Source organism: Lepidochelys kempii, chromosome 1 (genome assembly GCF_965140285.1).
Source record: "Lepidochelys kempii isolate rLepKem1 chromosome 1, rLepKem1.hap1, whole genome shotgun sequence".
NCBI classification, from domain to species: domain Eukaryota; kingdom Metazoa; phylum Chordata; order Testudines; family Cheloniidae; genus Lepidochelys; species Lepidochelys kempii.
In genome coordinates this window covers 138,669,796-138,691,105 of record NC_136380.1, presented here as the reverse complement: position 1 = coordinate 138,691,105, position 21,310 = coordinate 138,669,796, and the positions used below count along the sequence as shown (strand labels likewise).

Genomic DNA, 21,310 nt, shown 5'->3' with positions numbered 1-21,310 from the left:
CAGGCTCTCTCACTTTGGACCACGCCAGAGCAGAGCATGCTGGGAGCTGTCGTGCAATTCCCCCGCCCCACCCGCGCGGGGCAGCGGGCGGTGGAGTCTCCGCGCGACTCTGGCGGGAGAACTTCCCGGCGCGCGGGATGCGGCCCCGCACGGGGCGACGGCGGGGTCCGCTGCGCTCTGGCAACGCCGCGACGCTGGAGGGCGGGGGGAGCGGCGGGCGCTCAGGCGGAGGCTCCGCGGGGCTCAGGCCCCTGATACCGGCCCGCGAACCCGCAGCGCTGGAGGTGACTGGGCAGGGGGCGCTAGGGGACCTTACAGGCGCGGGTCGGCCGGCCCCCCTCCAGCGGCCGGGGACGGGGTGGGGGGGGTCCTTGCCCGACGGCGTGTGTGAGGGCTGCGCCAAGCCGGCGACCGCCCTTGCGCCCAAGGCCAGAGCAGCGGCTGCGCCCAGGGTACGTGGCCGTCTGGCCCGAGCAGCAGCAGCAGCACTTCTCTTCTTTGTGCAAAGTGAGCGCTAGAAGGGGAGAGGAAGGCTGCAGCTGCCCGGACGGGCGGAGCCGAGAGGCGCCGTTGCCAGTGAAAACTGATATTTGTTCTTGAAGTAGAAACATGGGGCCGACCTGCAGCCGAAGCAGCAAAACTTTTAATTAAAAGTACAACGCAGGGATTTAGGCCAGAGGTGGATGATGCGGGCATAGCTATGGCGCCGTAACCCCCTCGTATAGAGACAACCGACAGCAGTTACAAACGTCTTTGGTGGAGGATCCCCGCCTCCCCCTGAACGATGGCCCCTACAGTGATCACACTTAACTAAACGTGTGACGTTGCGCTAATTTAAAGTGCTGCAACTTTTAGTAGGCACTTAAAAGTGATTTAAATTGAGTTTACAGCAGAGTGGACACAAGGACAAGCTAAACTGTTGTACGCTGATTTTAAACTGATGAAAGTTTCCACACATAGGCTATGTCCACACTGTAGCTTTCTCATTTTTCCATATTATAAAGTAAATCAATTGGAATATAAATACTGTATTTGCATTTCAGTGTATACTATACAGAGCAGTACAAACAAGTCATGGTATGAAATTTTAGCTTATACTGACTTTGCTAGTGCTTTTTATGTAGCCTGTTGCAAAACTATGCAAATATCTAGTTGAATTGATGTACCCCCTGGAAGACTTCTACGTTCCTTAAGGGATACATGTAGCCCTGGTCGAGAATTATGGCTCTAAGCTGAGGGGAGAAAACTCTCCCATCAACTTAATTACACCAGCCCCTGCAAGCTGTAGGTATGTCAGCAGGAGAAGCTCTCCTGCTGACATAGTGCTGTCCACACAGGTGCTAAGGTCAGTGTAACTGACATCACGGGGGGTGTGTGTGTGTGTGGCTTATTTAAATTCCTGAGCAACATAACATATACTGACCTAAGCTACAGTGTGGACATAGCCTGTCTGTGGAAACTTTCATCAGTTTAAAATGAGCATACAGCAGTTTAGCTTGTCCTTGTGTCCACTCTGCTGTAAACCCAATTTAAATCACTTTTAAGTGCCCACTAAAAGTTGCAGCACTTTAAATTAGTGCAACGTCACACCTTTAGTTAAAGTAATACAACTTTACAAGTAGGACAAACGAGTGAAGGTAACAGGCCTCAGCTAAGAATGAATGTGTGACTTACCTTCTGCCTACAAGCAGACATTACTACTTGTTTAGGTGAGCTGTGGCTAACTGAGGATGCTACAATTCCTGCTCAGCAGAATGGCAATTCTAGTACTAATAGAGTACACTGGCCTAATAGATGCAGGAGTTTCAAGTAAGGTAGAAAATACTTCAGCAAGAAGCTCTCAAGAGCCAGCTCTATATAAAGATTTGATTATTGGTGGGAAATTATGCCCCATTCATATGCCCCCCCCCCTTTTTTTGCCCTGTTTGTATTTGTGTATATTAACTTTCTTTTAAGTATTTTATTTGCTCTTGCTCAAGAGCATCACTTTGAAAACTAAGACTAAGCTAACTCTGCTGTTTGGTTTGCAACACGTATGAAAAATATGTGGCAACACTTCTAAAAGTCACCACATCCCACTGCAATATTTGTGGTTAGAGTGACCTGATTTTCATAGAGAAAAAACTATGACATCTATCACAAGGATGAGGCTATGTAGGGCAATTTTTCTGGGAATGACACTTCAGTGTATTTGGCAAGATTAGAAGGCTGCTTTCATCTCAGTCAAACAATCCCCTTCTCTGCTGCTTTGTGCCCCATGATTAATCTAGCCCTCTTGTAAGTAGAGTTGAACTTAGAGATTAGTGGGAAGGAAGACTAATAAGTTGGATGAAGGAGGCAAACATGAATTCTTTGAAAGTCATCAATTTCACCACCTCAGGTGGCCAGTCTGGAGGGGGTTATAATTTATTTATTTTTTTTAACTGACAAATGCCTGCACAGGCCTTGAAAATATAAACATTGGTGTTTCACAAGGAAATATGCTCACCCTATTCATACTACACAAAATCATATGTTACTAAAGGACATAATGTCTAATACAGGGTGGCTGCTTATCTTTGTAGAAGTTATTTGTAGAGGGTAGCATCTACTTAGAAGCATGGGATAAAATCCTAAAAGGTATCTGAATGTGTTATAGGGACTCTGTTGTGGAGGGGAGAGAAAAAAGCATGCTCAGATCTCTGAGACAGTAAAGGGACAGAGGCTTCTGTGGTGTGATAGCAGCAGAGGTAAAGATACAAAACAAGTTCTCACTTGTGGCTAGGTGAGAAGGCCTGTGGGAGGCAGAAAGGATCCAAAAGATCCTGACCCTACACTGAAGAGGAGAGGACAGGCAACAGTTTTCCCTGCCACAGGAATGGAACACAGTTTGTATGTTAATTTTTACCAGTGTTTATATTACTACTATGCCCTTCTATAAAGCATCTCAATGCTTACAGCAATATATTAAACATCACTCCTTACCCATGGAATAGGGAAGTATTATCCCTGTTTAACACATGAGGAGACTCAAGTACAGAGAGGGTAAATAACTTCTACTACCAGAGCTAGGAAGAGAAATCCCACATCCAGTCAGGTGCTCTGGCCATCAGATTTTCTCTCCCCAGCTACTTTACACTTGTAAAGATGATCTATGCTGAGAGAAAGTAAGTGGGCTTTGAACTGCTTTCAGTAATGTTAAGGCTTGGGTCCATAAGAAAGCTATTTGTTAGCCTTAATGGCTAATTTAAAGGCTTTTAAAAACTGTTCTGGATAGTCATAAAAATCATAATCGTGACTTGACTTAATATCAACTTTCTTTCAGACAAAGGGGTCTAGTTCTTCTACCAGTGTATGCACAACTTAACAGTTGTACATTGATGGAAAAATAGGCCTCTTCCCCAGCTGGTTCTGAATTTCAATGCTCCAGGTGGGCTCATGCTGCCAGCCCTTCTCTGGAACAGGAAGTTCTCCCTCCATTTTCTGCTGCCACGTCAAGTGTGGGACAGAGCCATGGGGAACCCTCATTTTGTGGTGTGCCAGGGCCCTAGATTCCATTAATCTGGCCCTGGCACTATGTTAACAAATACACAACAATTAAGAATCGATCTTGCACTCTCCCCCCATACCATAATAAAAATGAACAGGTTCTTTCTGAAGGGGAGGGAATAACCAATCCAACTCTGAACTACGGGGCGGGGAGCCTTTTCCCCTATGGTTGGTTCTTTTATTTTTATTAAAGTAAAAGCTTAACCATGAGACCAATTGCATTGTGTTAGGGTGCCAGAAACAGATTAGTACTTACCAGTGCAGTAGGAGTCTGATGACGCCATTCTAGCAACAGAAACAGAATTTTCCTCAGGCAACAACATATTTAAAAATATATTTTAAACTGCATTGATTTTTACACTTCTGGCACTCTACTTTTTGCTAATGCCAGTGGTAAGGACCAGCAATAATTACTATAAATATTTCTTGGTAATAACTCATGCAAAAGATTAGTGCTTGTGAGGAAGGCTGAGGCAGGCATAATGAGAACAGGTACCATCAGTTTCCACAGTCAGTCATAGGCCTCGTGTGCAAAGGCCACCTACCTGCCATACCACATTTCACAGTTCTCTGAAGTGTACAAATTTGAACTAGGATGAGAAAACTACCATTAATATTTCACTTGAAATCATATCTCCAGCAGAAAAAGCTATTCTTTTACCTCCCATTCCACTCTCTTTTTGTAAGCTATTTTCCTTTAAAAATGAGTGTGCCTGCAAAGAGCCTTATTGACAGTACTGGAAACTGAAATGCCGTTTATGTGAGTAGGTCTGAGCACATGCAGTATAAATGCAAATTTGCATTTGAAAATTATACCTGAATGGTAATATGCAGTCACAAACTTCTGCTAAGGTGGCCTTTGGCTGATGGGTTATGTAACAATAGACTAGGAATAGTCAACTTGGCACTAGATAAACCACCATTTCACTTAACTTGGGTCTAAAAGGTGTTGGGAAGGAAAGAATGATGCGAGAACTTTCAGTCACTATCTATTCAATTCATATAACTGATTTAAAGGTGAAAGTCTCCATAACCTCTTGTGCATTTCTTAAGTTTACCTTATTTCTTTCTTTCAACCTACACCAGTTTCTCAGACACTTTTGCTTTCCACTGGTAAGAAGTGTCATGGAAAAAGAGCAAAGTTTGTCACAGATTAACAGAAATGCCGAACTGACCAAGTTAGTTAAAGCTTAATGACTTTCAAAGGTTACTGTTTCAGTGAAGAAAAAAAATGAACTAAATCTAAAACTAGATATTCTCGGCTGCAGCATTAGGTAGAGGTGTTCTCTGAAAACTTAGCTACTCTATGGAGTTGTGGAGCTCTCAGATCTAAGCCAAGTTCTGCAATGCGAAATTATAACAGGAATAGATAAAGATTGAATACTGGAGGAAGACAGTGGGGTGATTCCAGATGGAGCAGAAATCAATGGGAGTCTTGCTTCAAAATAAAGGGATGTTCTCTCTTGCAATGGTTTGTTTTAACTAGCATTGTATAATGTGCACTTTCTCATTCCTTTTGTGCATTCAAAGTCTGCTAAAATGTCTAGTGTGAGGTTTTAATTAGTAGAAACAATAGCCAATTTAAAAAAACGTATTTAAATCTTGATTTCCTAATTCCATATTTAGGCACCTAAATTAATGGTCTGATTTTCAAAGCACAGGATACCCATCAAATCCCATGGAAATCATTACTTGATACCAGAAAAACAGCCCTGCACATCTTTTAAGAGCCACAAAGCGGAGAGAGTATTGGGGCTGGGATTCCTGCACAACTTGATGTAAATGGAGTTGCTTCAGTAAGTTTTCACACATCATTCAGAGTGCTACGGTTGTATTTAAAACAAGGTACGAAAAAATTCAAGACAACCACCATTTGAAAGCTATATAATATTTCTTTTACATATAACCACCTAATTGCAAGGCAGTCTGGAAATACTTAGTTAAGGCTTAACACAAATCTTAGTTTTGTCCTTTTGTGATCACCATCTCTGTCCTCGCTTTCATCTAAAAGCCACAGACATCCTTCATTCCAAAGAAAATGACATGTGACTCCTCCCCTAGCTGAAGATCAGACCCTTTTATTGTCCACAGGGCACAGACCAGAGATCATAACTTTTCATATATTACCTTCCACATATTGACCACTCAATTTATACTGCTCATGACACTTTACAGGGTTTTAAATTAACTGTATCAACTCAAGAAAGTGACCTGATGTCTTCATGGACAGTTCAATGAACACACCGGGAAGCTGCAATCAGAAAAGCAAACAAGATGTTAGAACACATAAGGAATGGGATGGAGGGATGGGATGCAGAACACACTATCTGATTATCTAAAGCAATTGTGTGGCCTCCCCCAGAGTACTGGCAGCAATATTGGTCATCCCGTATCAAAAAAGATATTGCAGAATTAGATGGAGTTTAGAGAAGGGTTATGAAAATGATTAGGGGCATGGGAAAACTCTCCTATGAAGAGTGAAGACTGGGACTGTTTAGCTTAGAAAGCTGATAAATTTGAGGGATATGATACAAGTGTATAAAATGATACAGAGAAGGCAGATTGGGAGCTTCTGGTTCCTTGTTTGATAAGAACATAATTAAACTCTGAAACTCGTCAAAGGATGTCGTTGAGGTCACAAACAATATTCAAAAAGGGATTGAACATTTTTATGGACAAGAATATCCAGAATGATATGTTAATGCTAACAAATTTTGGAAGAACTGTTAAACCTCGTGCTTCAGGATCTAAACCAATCTAACTATTAGTGATTAGGGAGACACCTAATCTAGGAAGCAGATTATACCACATCTGCGTAATTTAAGATTTTTATTGCATCTTCTTCTGAAGAGTTGGCCACTGTTGGAGACAGGATGCTAGGCTAGATGGACCAGAAATCTGATCCAGTTCCAATATTATTAATGCTTTGCACCAGTGCTTCACCCCACTATATGACTGATAATCAGCTCTCTCTCATTCACTTTTCTAGTATTACCTAGACTCCACTTTCCAGCTACAGAGGTAAATCAATTTTTTCCACATCCACTCCAAATGTATATATAACAGGGTCTTCTCCCCCACTCCTAATAATAAATAATGCTCAACATCCACATCTATATTTGATGGACCTGAAAGTCTTGTTATACCTCATATAGGCTGGATGCCAGTTATGATTTTATAAAAAAAGACAAAACTGCTGTTTGAAATTTAAATGGTAGGTGTGTCAGTTATGAATTGACATGTGGCCCGCATAAGAAAACTCATCAGATGCAAGTTTCTAAACATTTCCAATGGATAAGAAGATAAAGAAGTGTGGGTGGATAGGAATCAGTTCAGGTGAGGACAATCTTTTGCATTAAAAGAAAGGAAAAAATCTCAGATTTGTCTAACAGATGGAATGTTAAGTAAATTAGGCTCAGTTGCCCTTTTCAGGGAGCAAATAAAAGTCAAGATAGGAAACTTATCCAGCTGTAAAAACTGAGTTTGGGAGTAAGAGAACCCTGATTTAAGAATGCAGCTGGGGACAATGTATGACTACAGAGCTTTGGTTTGGAACATGCATCCAGACGCTCACACACAAGGTTGATTCTTAAACTAACTTATTTTAAGCTTACATCAAGATATTTCCTCTAATTTTGTATATAACCCGTTGATTAAACTATCTTTTTTCTGCTTCCCCCTCCTTTGTGAGGAATACTTTATCTAAAACAGAAATAAGATACTACTAAGGGGAAAGAGTTAAACATGGCTCCCCAAAATAAGTGCAAAGACTCATTGGGGAGATATTCCATGGTCCTGTGAAACCCCAAATTAGTAAATGTGAATGTTTAAAATCAGTTATTTTGGGAATAGGTAAAACAAGTTGTTTTTCCCTCTACTGAAAGATCTACTAAATTGCATCCTGCAGCCGGCTGTTCAGATAGTGATCATCAGAACAACGAAGACATTTTTCAGAGTAGCAGCCATGTTAGTCTGTATTCGCAAAAAGAAAAGGAGTACTTGTGGCACCTTAGAGACTAACCAATTTAGTTAGGAAGACATTCTTTCACATGGCTAGTAATAAATTTCTCCCACCTCTGAAGGCAACATAGAGGGGACAGAGTTAATGGCATAAAAAATGGTTACTTGCTTCTTATAACTGTTCTTCGAGATGTGGTGTTCATGTCCATTCCAATCAAGTGTGTGCACGCACATGAACAAGCACTCAAAGAACCACCATAATTATTTGCAAACTCTTTTGCACTTAGTAGTTGAAGGAAGTCTATTTTCCAGTGTTTGTTTTAAACTTTAATTAAATTTTCTTACTTCCATGGTTTATCTTTTGTACTAATTTTCTGTTAAATTAATATATTTATTTACAGCCTGTACTTTGGAAATTTAGTTTGTTTCAGTGCTGATGAATGCATGTACAGAAAACAGTTCACCTGTTTCTAATTTTCCTCTGCCTACCTCAGTATTGTTACAATCTTTTCAATAGCAATAACTTCATGAGATGAAGCAGGGAATTAATTTTTCCGAAGAGTTTCTATACATAATCTCTCTGAATTAAAAATGATGAATATATTTAAAGAGGATATTTTTCTTAGTTGCTCCTCCATTTGCAACAGTGTTCAGTTAAAGCTAACAATGAGCATGAATGATGATTTCTGTATATGAAAAGCAAAGACCAATAAATCTTGGGCTACACTGCAAAGATAAGCAGTTACATAGCACTCAGTTTTAATTTCCATTATTTTACAAAAATTGCATTAGTCTTACCTTCCGTGTAGTAATTTTTAAAGAAGTTACATGTATCTCAATCTTTTAATAAAATTCAAAGAAAATGTAGCAACAATTAGCTCATCATCTGGTGATAGCCTTATTTCAAAATCGCTTTATACATTTTTACCAGTTAGTTTAAAAAATGTGAACTTGTGTTTTATATCTTAAACAGGAAAGTCATTTGTGTTTAAAACTAAATGTTTCATGACCAAAATATCACCCACTACTGGGTAATCATTATTACTGTTCACTTACTGGGAGTACAGCTATTGTAGTACAGTTATCAGCCAGTCACTCCCCGTGCTATATATTGTAAAGATCAGTTCAGATAGTATACCTGTCTTCCCATTGAAGTTAAACCCAGGTCCAATTTTTGAAGCTCTTACATCTTATCCGTGTTTTTTTCCAGGTTGTAATTCTACAGCTGGAATCTAGATACTTGTATGAAATCAGGGTCTGCAGTTTTTGCATGCTCCGACTCCTACTGAAGTCCATTCACTTGTGCATAACAACTGTCATGAGGGAGAAGTCAACAACAGTTGAGGGCTCAACAGTTCAAGGATCCAGCACACAGTCAGACCATAGATGCTGGTACAATTTATGCAGTGTTATTCTGCGAGTCCATGGGGCTAAAGTTGTTATGCAGTGGTATTTTTACTACAAAAAAAAGCAGCTTTATGATCTTATGTAAGTGACAAAGCAAAGAAAAAAAAGATAGGCTAGCTTTCAGTCTGAGTTGTCAGTTAAAGACATTCTTACAGCTAAACTGTATGTGTTTAAATCTCCTATGCCTCTGAAGATAAATTTAGGGGAATATTTTGTTTGGAAAATTATTTTGTATTTAAAGCATTTGTAAACCCTTCCCCCCCAAGATTTAACACTAGATCAGGAGCACAGAACAGCTTTATTACTTAAATATAGTGTTTGGCTGTACAAAACGCATAGGGAAATTAAAATTTAATCAGAAAAATGTTAGTTTCACTGGACACCTTGTGCTAAAATAAATTATATGTAGGTAACTATATCCATACATTTCTCAAAGGTTAATGCCCAATGTAGCAACTTTAACTCCCTCTGAGAAAACTAGCAATTTTATATATTTTGGTTTCTTTTTCTTGATGGTTTTAGGTATCTTGGGTCTCCAGATTGCTGTCTATTGTATTTATATTCATTTCCAAATTTGTGTTGTTTTCTTACAGATGTTTGAATCCAGCAGTCTAAAAAAACCAAAGAAGTTGTAGGTAATTTAAGAATTAATGCCTACACACTTTTTTGTGCATATAAAATACAGTGCAGTACACTTTACATCTATATAATGAGTTAATGCTCAATGGAAGTAGTAATTTTTGAAGTTTAATTTCCAAGGCCCCCGTCCTGCAAAGGGTGGCCTGGAGGTAGACACTTGGGCCAACACAGTGCTCCACTGAAGTCAGTGAAGGTCTACATGAGTGGAGGTGTGTACTTACATACATTTGTTTACAAAATCAGAGCCTTAGTGCTTTTCCTCCTCCCAAACGTAACTAGCTAGATATGCTATACACTAGTGACTTGGCACGTTGATCCTTTTAAATGGAAGACATTGAATGTTCCATAAAAAAAACAGAGCATCCGAAACAACTTTTGCTTCAGTCTTCCACGTTAAAATCAACTAAGCAGATTTTACAATATTACCAGATTTTTTTTTGCCAGTGGGCAAAGACCTTATATATCAGATTTCAGTCAGATAATGATCTTTGTTAGTTTATATACTCCCAGAAAATATGTTTTTTTAATTATAAAAACTACTTGTTGTACTTTATAGTGAGAAGCAGTAACTTTCCATGAGAGTTGGGCACCCAATTGGCATTTGAGCCCTTGGAAATCTCCCCCACTGTTATAGTCACATAGGAACAAACTGAATAATGGAAGTATGATGGCGCATTTTAGACAGAGTATTCATCTGTAAGCAGTTATATATTTGCCAAACAAATAGAATTTACATACATCAATACAAATATTAAGCCTTGACAAATTCACAAAAGCAATTAATTCAGATTTAAAGTTCCCTTTTTGCCCTTTAATTCATCCCTGCCTACAAAAGGTCTGTAAAGAATATCTTCCATGATACTACATGACCTCTGATATATCAGTAAAATAGAGGGGGAGCATGAATTATAGATTAAATGACCCTTAAAGATGAACCTGTAACATTAAAATTGAAGTTGTGCAAAAGGGAGAAAAATTGTGAGAGAAACAGTGCATACGGAAATACAGACCTTATCTAAATGTTAATTATTTTTATTTCTTAAAGGTATCACTTTAGTAGGTTTTAAAGTAACTTCTCTACTGAGTGAAAAATTCAGAGGGATAAGCTGTTTGATTTATGTCCCAGTTGCTAAATATAAAGTTTACTGGAAATTGTTGTCTTTGTGAAAAGAATGACGGTGCTTGTTCTGCTCATTTTTAATGTTGCTGATGGATGAGTGTTGAGTGGCTGGTTGTTGCTAGGATCTTTTCAATGTTATATCTGTAATATTTTTGGTTTGAACTTCCCCAAAATTGGTAACATAATGTCATGAAGATTTTTTCACCCAGACAAAGGCACCTCAAGCTTCCTCAAAAGTGGCCTTACATTCTGCATTTTTGGAGGGTCACAAGCTTATAGTCCTCTGTGGTATGCAAACACCAGATATTTTAAAATTTCTGGCTCAAGTGGGACCTTTCTTAGTTGACACTAGTGAATGATGACTTAATTTAAACCTGATTGGACCAAGCTGCATGGTTCCAAAACAAGCCTTACACCTGATTTGTCTGAAGGCCTTGGGGAGGGAGGCACTGCAAGGTGGAGTGAACGAAGCTTGCAAACCATAATCATTCAAGAGTAAGGCCTGAGAAGCTTTGCTTTTCTTGTCAACAAACTACCTGAGGGAAGACTAATATTCCAGTGTCCTTAAGACCGATCACCTGGGGAAAAGGAAGTCACATCAACAACAACTAGGGCATTCCACCCTTTGACCAGTCTCTCCCTGCACCTGAAGGAGGCCCACTAGCAAGAACTACTGTGCCAGTGGAACATCACTGTCTGGCTCTTTGCAGTTCCAGCTCCTGCCCTGCAAGAGCCCAGAACCTGATGAGAACTAAAGAGCACGCTGACCTACTGTTATCTTAAGTATCTTGTTTCCCCCTTTTTTTTATTTTTGTCCTTTGTTATCATTAGTCAAGAGACATGCCTGCCTTTTTATTCTGTAATTTTAGGGTGTGAAAGCATGGTGTATATGAAAACTTGTAGTGCAGGGATCAGCAACCTTTGGCACACGGCCTGTCAGGGAAATCCGCTGGTGGGCTGGGACAGTTTGTTTACTTGCAGCATCCGCAGGTTTGGCTGATCGCAGCTCCCAGTGGCCACAGTTCACTGTTCCAGGTCAATGGAGGCTGCAGGAAGTGGCGGCCAGCACATCCCTCAGCCCGTGCCGCTTCCCTCAGCCCCCATTGGCCTGGAGCGGTGAACTGCGGCCAGTGGGAGCTGCGATGGGCTGAACCTGCAGACGCTGCTGGTAAACAAACTGTCCCCAGCTCGCCAGCGGATTTCTGTGATGGGCCACATGCCAAAGGTTGCCGATCCCTGCTATAGTGTCTACATAGGGAAAGGGCTAGAAAGTAAGTTCCCCTGATGTAAACAGCAGTAAACATACACTCTCAAGTATACTCATTAAAGCGTACCATAAGTATTTAAAAGTCCTAAGTAACTTTAAGTCGTCAGTTGTAAACTGAAACATTTGATGTCCATGAATGTGAAAGCACCTGTATTTCTTCTTTATAGCCTCTTAAATGCAGCAATAGCTAAGAATCTAGGTGGGAAGCCACACACTGTACATTAATCAAGCTGCTGTAAATAGAAGCACCTGTGGTTACTGACACCAAAGGCACTAAGTGTTCAACCTTTATGAATCCACTTAATTTGAGCTTCACTCTAATACACTGAACAAACTGGTTTTGATGCATGATCACAAGGAAGTCATGCACTTTGTTCTTACAGATGTGGAGTTGCCAAGTGTAACTCGTGTAATGTTAGTCAATGGGTACATTTTATTGATAAATCTAACTCTGGCACACCAGGATTCTGAATTCTACCGAACTATGCAACTGATTTTCAGCTGTGAGAACTGACAAACAGCCAGGCAGGAATTCAAAACCAATGATTAAAGAAGGGGCTATCTGGTACAATAAATTCACTTTGTTCTATATTTTTCTATCTGTTCTTATGTTCCCCATTTCCATGGTATCTAAGCATCTACAAACACCAACAAATTTATCCTTCCAACATTCTTATATTATTCCCATTTTACACATGGGGAAATGACACACACACACTAACAAATGTTACAGTTGGGGATATAAAGCACAGAGATTTGGGGCCCCAAATCAGCAAGGCATTTAAGATCATGCTTAAGTGATTTTCTGAATCAGGTAAGCCAGTTAGGTCCTATGCAGAAAAAACAGAAGTATACAATAAGTATCTCTGTTCTGTACTTGGAAAGAGGCAGACTCATTTATTCCTACAGTCAGAAGGAAATATATTCTAATCCATAAGTAACCAGGAAGGATATTAAACAGCAATTATTAAAATTAAACAGCACCAGATAACTTGCACCGGAGTGTCATAAAATAATTGGCCAAGGAACTCTCTGAAATATTAGTGTCGATTTTTAATGAGTCTTAGAACAAAGAAAGTCATGGAATTAACATGACACTTGGTTGCCACCATCATCATTCACTCTGTGTGTTCTGTCCTTTTCCACCCTGTGTCTGTCCAGTCTATTTAGATTGTAAACTCTTTGCTTCTCTCTATTCATATGGTGCCTAGCACAATGAAGCCCCATTCTTGGTTGGTCCATGAAATAAACATGATTAACAACAAGAAAAAGAACAGGAAAAGTTTCAGAGAACTGCCAAAAAGCTGAGGTTATGCCACTATTTAAAAAGGGTAAATGGGATGACCCAGGTAACCGCAGGCCAGTTGATCCAATATCAATCCCAGGCAAAAACATGGTAAAGATGATATGTAACTCAGTCAGTAAAGCATTAAAGAATGGTAGCAGAATTAACGCCAGTCAACACTGTTTAATGGAAAATTGGTCTTGTAAAACAAACTGCTGCTTATCAGGGTGTTCTTTTAAAGCCCGTTTTATAATATCCGTTGGAGTAAGGCAAGGAAAGGATTAGCCACTACACAAGAACTGACTGAAATCTATGGAAGATTTGAAATTGGCTCTGAAGCTGTGGTTCATACTTTAGATAATAATTGTTTCAGTAGCAAAATCTTTAACCAGCTCCCAGTTATAGATTTGATTTGGGTAAAATTCTTTAAATTAGGGTTTATAAGTAAGGCATGGGTATTTTAATTAACAGTCACGGACAGGACGTGGGCAATGAACAATAAATCATGAATTTATTGAGAAGCCTGAGCCCTTCCACTGCCTGGGGCTGAAGCCTAAACTCTGATGCCAACCAGGGCTCAATTATTGGAATTTTTAAGAAGTCACAGAGGTCTTGTAAAATTACAGAATCTGTGACAGATTCATAGCCTTATTTATAAGAGATCTCCTGAGATCCCTTCTTAGAATGTATAAGGATAATTTGTTGTATTAATCTGATGATTTAATTTTAAAATGTAATTGCAATCCAGTATTGAGACTAATTTGTTGATTTATTGATCTGATAGTTGTATTGCTTTCCTCTTAATTTAGTTTAATATTAACAATATTCTGGCTTTGGTTGTATGTTTCCTTGATTTTGTTTAATAATTTTTTAGAACATTTATAAAACTGATATTAAAGCACATTTTTTTCAATAAGCAACATAGATCCAGAACATTTGAGGACCTAAAAGCCTGCCCATCTCTCCCGAATTAGCTGTTTGTTCTCTCACAGTCAACTTAATCCCATTTCTCACTGAAAAATTTTTATCTGTTACTGTTATTATTCTGTCTTAGAGCAAAAATATTCCTCTATTTTTTTTCTGTTTACTTTGTGCATTTGACAGCACTTTTTGCACAGTCAGTACTTTGTGTATTCACTATCTTCCTAGTAAACTTGCAGGCCCCAATCCTGCAAGGAGCAATCTACACAGGAAATGGGAGGCAGATAATTTTTTTCCCCATTAGCTGGTTTTTCTGCTAAAATAATCAGCATATAATTAATGCTGATATTTAAATTGTTTTTAGGACACAGAGGTAACATCCCATTGAGATGAATGGGCAGTTCACACCTCTGAGTTAATATTAGGACAAAAACACTATACCAATTTATGCTTTGCAAAAAAAAACTTTGAAAATGTGAACACACAAGGACTAGAAACAATTTAAAAATGAATTATTAGATTTTGGAACAATTCTGCAGAGCAAGGAGTGGATTCCAGGATGTTGGAATATACTGGGGCCTGTTCATGTTACAGCCTGGTTAGTGAGTGCATTCAGTACATACTATATTTCTGGGCTCAACTCAGTTTTCATGTTAGATTTGTAATATACCCTTCTAGAAAAGTGTTTTCCTCTAGCGAGTTTGTTATGTTAATGCGGTTCTTTGTATTTAAGAGGTCATCGTCTTCCTTATTTTTTGAAATAACTTTTATCAAAGTTGTTAGTAATTTAGAAATTTAGGCCCCAGGCTGAAAACATTTATGGATGTGCATAACCCGACTGAAATCAGTCAGACTACTTACTCAGATGAAGAGCTGAGCAAATAATTAATATTTTAGTCATATTCCCAAAACTTTTTTTCAGTTTTTTTCCCAGCCAAAATGATTTGCTGAATTCAACCAAAATTCATGAATAGTTACCCAGTCCTGAAAATTTTGCTGAAAAAATTTCACCACTTCAACTCACATACATGTTTGAAGGAACAGAGCCTTGAAGTTTACATTTTGCAATCACATTTCTCCTTTTATACAACTTTTTAGGTTGGAATCTATGAAAATGCAAGCTTTTTGATGGCATTTTAGTTGTTATATTCCCATATATCAGCATGGTTCACCTATTTTTGTACAGCTCTGAAAGGCCATGTGACAGTTTTTACCTTCATAGATAAGAATATTAAATGTAATGAAATTATGTTAACTGTATTATGTAAATATAAAGAAAACATTAGAACTCGGACAGTAGAATTAAAACAATTTTTAAAAAAGGTACTGTTCATGCCCCATGAAATTTTGGCCATCTTCCATCCAAGTCCCTCTACTTCTTCTTTAAATCTAGCCTGCCACTTGCATTTTCTGATTTCCCTCAATCTGGATTTCACTCTGCATCTACTATTTACCACCTTGCAAACCCAAGGTCAGATCTACTTCACCCTCTATCTGGACCACAAAAAGCTCCCCATTTCTGATTCTGCAAATCTAGATTTCCACTGTCAACTTACCTCCCATTAACAGAAATATCTTTGGGGGAGCCGCTGAGAGTCAGATCTTCATAATTGCAGGACTGGAAAACACGGGTCATCAGGTCTTTTCTATAATCTGCAGGATCACCTGGGAAAGCAATGCTATCAACCGAAAAATAATGTGAGTCTGAACCCAGCATTCTGATAGCAGCAGCAGAATCTTAACAGGATGAGCCCAGGCCAGGTCCCCATTACTAGTGGTGTGATATTCTAGTCTCAGTCTTCCGTTTGGGAAGGGCTCCATGAATCAAATCCCACACCCTACTCGACTTAAAAATTTAAAACTTAATGACAAAATGTAAGCTATCGGAGAATTCTGGAGTTACCCGTGGCATGAATGTTTAAGAAAAGGCAGCATAATACCACATTTTAAAAGACAAGACACCTTGTACAACAGTTACTTTCAAAGTAGGCAACAAATTGAATATTATTTTCTTATTTATGTAAACAGGATACTGGGTTTAAGAGAAAAACCATAATTGAGACACAAGTGCCTAGCAATAGGAAAGAATCTGGAACCTCAGTTCTTAAAAAGAAACTTCTTTCAGGGGGTCCTAATCATTAAATGCAATCAGCAAGAAAGTAAAGTACATTTTGGAAATCTGCAGAAGGTTTGAAGTATCCAACCATGATCAGTCATATTCCAATAGTCACGCTAAAAAAAAAGTAAATTTTATAAATATCTACAGTATTTAATAAAGTTGTCCAAATCAAGACACTTGTCTACATATTTAAGTTCAGCACTTAAAATAAAGAAAAAGTGAATAAGTACTGTACAAATATTTAATTTGTTCTCATCCAGAAAACAGAATTAAGTTCTTCTCTTTTAAAGTCTTTGCAATTCTCTCAGTGACATGAAATTTAGTTATCCATTGAAGACACAAGACTATCAAACCATTTCTGTCTGTGGGGAAAGGAGATACTGTAACACAATGGTTTAAAGAAACATGTTAGATCAAGGCAAGTAAGAATTATCTTCTTATTATTTAACCATTTAAATGTTAAGTGACTTGTACCCCATCACTATAAATTGGTGCTTCTTTTAGAGTCTGGATTAGTAAAGGTTTTTAAAAAACAAACTGGTATCAGGAAATTATTCTCATAAGATTTCCTGTAAATTCTTTGGCGCCATATGCTCTTAGGAAGTAAAGTATAAAGGAAAGCTAATGGTTACAAGTAACTTAATAAATGGTACACAGATAAATATCATACAGAGATTAAAAAGCAAACATGATGAAACGCAGTTACTTGCATGCATAAAGTTAGTCACAACATCCCATTTTTACCTCACCGTAGAAGACTGTAGACTAAAACTTCAGATTTTCTTAGATTTACAAGTATTCTACTACATCCTAGTAGCACTTCTTGGCCCTCTAAAGAAAGAGTACAAACTAAACGTATTAAAATAAAATAACATTGTCATATGAAATTACTGGTATCACTTTTGATTATTACATATCACCTGCAATCATATTTTAAGAAGAGTGATCACATTCATAAACTGTTCATACAAAGAACAGCAAGGCTGGCTGTACCATCCCTATATGGAATTTTAATGATTTTAAGTTAGTGTCTCTCGAAGATATTTTGGAAGCAAGTATGAAAGCAGATATTCATGTCAGTTTTCAGAAATTGTTTATGGGTTGCAGTGATTTCAGGAAAATGGTTAATTTTCTTCCTGCAGCATTTTCTCTATTTCCTTGTCCCAGTTATCATCACGTTTTTCTGATTCTGTCACCACTTCATACTCTTGAAGCTCTTGCTGTAATTCCTTCTCCCAATCAGCAGTCTCTTCTACAAGGAAGATAAATGATATGTAATACCTACTTTGACGGTACAGAATGTTGTTTATGTATAACTAGATTATTTTCATTGAGGCTACCTGTCTTGCATTCCAGAGTTCTGGAAGCTCAAGAATTTCATCTTTGGAACAACTGTGGATGAAAAACTAATATACAGAGGGGTGCCCCCAGTATATATTATTATAAAGTATTGATGTAATAACAATGGACAAATATTTATTATATTTGATGTTTTTTCCACCTCAGTGTAACCCAAAATGTCTACCTGTACCAAAGACAAGCTGATTTTTCAAACTATAAACAGTGTGAATTCAAGTCTCTCTCTCTGCTGTCAACCCCTCCCCACCTTTTCTTACAGAAAAAGAAATAAAAAGAGCTATGCTACATGAAAAATGCTACACACCTTACAGTTAATGATGATCCATTATCAAGTGTTACCAGCTTGTGGAATTCATTGGTTTCAAAGATAAAAATTCAATACTATGGGTAATTGAAGGAGGGATGGACAATTTTATTTCCACTAAGATACGTAGCTAGGCAAGCTAATATAATAAGGGATAAAAATAATGAACTTGCATACTTCAGGGCAAAAGAGGAGTCAGAAGGCATTTCTGTGTTGCCACCCTTCCTTCAAATTGACGAGGTCAGTAATGAGAAGGTGGCTGGGGTAGAGGCTGGCATTTGAAGGATTAGGTATTGGCCAAAGCTGGAGTCTTGATATCATAGGAGGTAATTCCATAGTCTCATCCAGTATTGTGAGTTAACAGTTCTGCTAAATACACTATATATTGACAGCTTTATTAAAACCACTCAGCAAGAATTTCAATCAATTCAGGAAAATGCATATGAGTGTATTTTTAAGGTTAAACCTACAAACTATTAAATTTGGGGTTGCAACATCTTGCAAATAACTGATTTCAGACTAATATTCTCAGCATCTGAACATCTGGACTACAATTCTACTCTAAAAAGTGATTATGTAAAAAATGTCAGATTATTTTATTGTGGTATATTCAGTCACATATACTAAGACTAAACTTTCTGCTTTTTTACTTCTGTTAACTCGACAGAGCCATGCTAAGACAATTGAATTATATTTCTTCTTGTTCATCGTCTTCAAAATTATTTAGTAATTTCTGATTTGTTAAATTTATGTAACTCCATTTAAGGTACAGGTATCACTGAAACCATAATCTGGATTGTAAAATCTTTACTGTTGATGATGATGTACAATAAGGAAAATGCAGCTTGACTTTCAGATCCCACATTGAGTTTGCAAGGATTGCAGTTACACAAAAAACCTTTTACTTACAATCAAGTATGTGAGATGGGAATTAAGAAAAAATGAGAATCCCTGTCATTTTCAGTCATTTTTTCATAGCAGAACTTCTTGTAAAGTTGATTGTTTCTTCAGAACATTTTTTTTTGTTACTAGTATTCCATGCAAGAGACTGCTTGAATAGTGATTAGTCCTTTCTGCAGTGAGGCATTCCAGAAATAGTCAAGCAAAACATGTAATCTTCTATGATGACATGATGATTTTTTGACTTGGTTGTCAAAAAGTTACTTGCTTAGTAAGAGTAGAATTTTACAAGGCTCAGTCAAATTATTCTGTTATTCCAAGTCTAGCAAACCCTTACTACTATCTTTTGATTTTTGTTTTACCTTCTACTATGGAGGTCTCCTTTTCCTTTTTGCCAAGCACCAATTGTTCCATTTCCTTCCTTAGGTCTTCCTGATTCAGGTTACATTCATCAAAAGCATCACTAACAAATTCTGATACACCTGGACTAGTAGAAATCTCTTCCTCGTCCTTGAATAAAATAAATTTTGATCATTCGAAAAGGAAAACACACTTGACAATCATTACTCTATGTGAACTTCTCTTCCATAGCTTAATGTAGTCAAATACAAATAAAAAAAATCTATTTTGTCAATTACCATATCTTCCTGTACAGAAAAAAACCATTTGATATACATTTTGAAGAAGGGACTAATTTCCATGTTACGTTTTTTTATTTTTCTACTAAGAATTGTAATTCAGTTTAGTAATCTCCAAAAACAGTGAAAAGATTAAAGTAATTTAATCGTAATAAGAATGTTTATATTAATTGTGGAGGCAGTTAAAAAATTAAACACTGTCCATAAGAGGATGAGAGTTATAGTAGGATTGATCTCTGGAAACCTCTCCCCTGGTTTTAGTTAACAGAATAGAATTCATTGGTCTCATTTCTCTAATGTTCTGTACTGCCATAAAGAAAAAGCTGTAGCTAGACTGCAGAATTAGATGTTGAACACTGAACTTTTTGGATATTCAGTTGTAAAGTAAGTTCTACTAGTATTAAGATATATGACAATATCGGCAAAACCACCAATCTACATTTAAAATAAGTATTACTCATGGTGTATTAAATGTTATTACTGCTTAGTAAATTTATAGCTCCAACTCTGTCTGAAAGAGTTTCCTGGCACCAATATTGCAATCCAAGATTAAGAATAATGTCTTTAGTTCTCTTTATGATTTCTGCAGTGGCAAGCAAAATTGTTTTCAGTGTCATAATGACATAATATTAAATCTTAGCAGAAGTCTCCAGAAATATCAATATTGTACAGATAAATATTTTATTATGAAGCAAACCTGCTATCTCTAAATATAACAAAAAACCTCAAACTCACAGTTTGTGTGATCATACATTAAATGTAAATTTCATACACTGAACTTCAGATGTAGTATACAACCACTGTTACCTCTTGAGGTTTTAGCTGAGATTTGATTCCAACCGGTGGTGTTTTGGGCCGTACTGTTTCTAGGAAGAGAAAAAACCAGAAATTTGATATATTTTACTATTCTTAAATATCTCCAGAACTAATTTAAACTATGTAAGTATTAACTATGCAAGGAAATTTTCTATTAAAGGAGATACATTATATTTAAAGGTTGAGTTATGGGTGAAATATTTATCAAATAAGAATGAATTAACCAGAGAATGTTTTTTTCTACATTGATTCTATTTTTAAAATGAAATTTAAGATAAAATTCTGTAAACAGTTGTACACTTATTATTTCAGACTAAGGGTAAGTCTACAGTAAGAACTTATTTCAAAATTATTCTTTTTATACATTCGGTCTTCTATGTCCCCACTAAAGAGCGTGAATTCAGCAGATTGCGTCCACAGTACCAAGGCGAGCATCGAATGTCGGAGCGGTGCACTGTGGGTAGTTATCCCACAGTTCCCGCTGCCCATTGGAATTCTGGATTAAGCTCCCAGTGCATGATGGGGCAAAAACATTCTCGCGGGTGTTTCTGGGTGTGTGTCGTCAGAAAGCTACGGCAGACAATCGTTTCGCACCTTCTTGGTGTGCAGATGCCATACTGCTTTAAGCAGACAGTGCACAGCTGCTCTCCTGCTACTATGAATCCACCCCCCCAACTCAACTCTGCTCGGCCATCGTGAACTGAGCAGCACAGTTTCCGCTTCCAACTCTGCTCTCCCACTATTGCCATGCTTCCAAGCTTCTCCATGTTGTCTGTCCTGGGCTCCCTCCTCCGTGAAAGCCACAGAAGACAACCATTTTCAGCCTTTGTTTGGCTACCGTGAACCAAACAGCACAGCTTCTGCTGCCACTCTGCTCTCCTACATTTCGCGCCCTTTTTCCAGGATTACCTGTGCAGGCGCCATAGCCATGGAGCCTGATCAGATCTCCGCTGTAGTTTTGACCATTGTAAATACCTCGCGCATTATCCAGCAGTATGTGGGGTACCTGCAAAACTGGGTGAGGAAGCGATGACAGCGCAATTACTA

At 38.0% G+C, this 21,310-nt stretch overlaps 1 protein-coding gene and 1 long non-coding RNA gene across 4 annotated transcripts in view; one reads left to right on the top strand and one right to left on the bottom strand.

Moving 5' to 3' along the window:
• Window positions 1-14: 14 nt before the first annotated feature.
• On the top strand, window positions 15-8,362 carry LOC140915772 (uncharacterized). Its single transcript, XR_012160280.2, has 2 exons — window positions 15-284; window positions 2,765-8,362. It is a non-coding gene; the product is annotated as an uncharacterized LOC140915772 (long non-coding RNA).
• Window positions 7,859-21,310, bottom strand: part of SYAP1 (synapse associated protein 1) — a 43,749-nt gene continuing 30,297 nt past the window's right edge. Inside the window, exons 7-10 of one of the 3 annotated variants that reach the window (XR_012160276.2) lie at window positions 20,255-20,313; window positions 19,172-19,319; window positions 15,684-17,498; window positions 7,859-9,506 (exon numbers count right to left, since the gene is read on the bottom strand). Coding sequence is in view for 1 of the 3 variants with exons in the window: in XM_073356017.2 (XP_073212118.1) it covers window positions 17,371-17,498; window positions 19,172-19,319; window positions 20,255-20,313 (335 nt within the window). In the remaining 2 variants the exon portion in view is untranslated. Of the gene's footprint in view, window positions 17,499-19,171; window positions 19,320-20,254; window positions 20,314-21,310 lie in introns of all 3 variants that reach the window. The other 2 variants (XR_012160278.2, XM_073356017.2) reach the window with 2 other exon arrangements.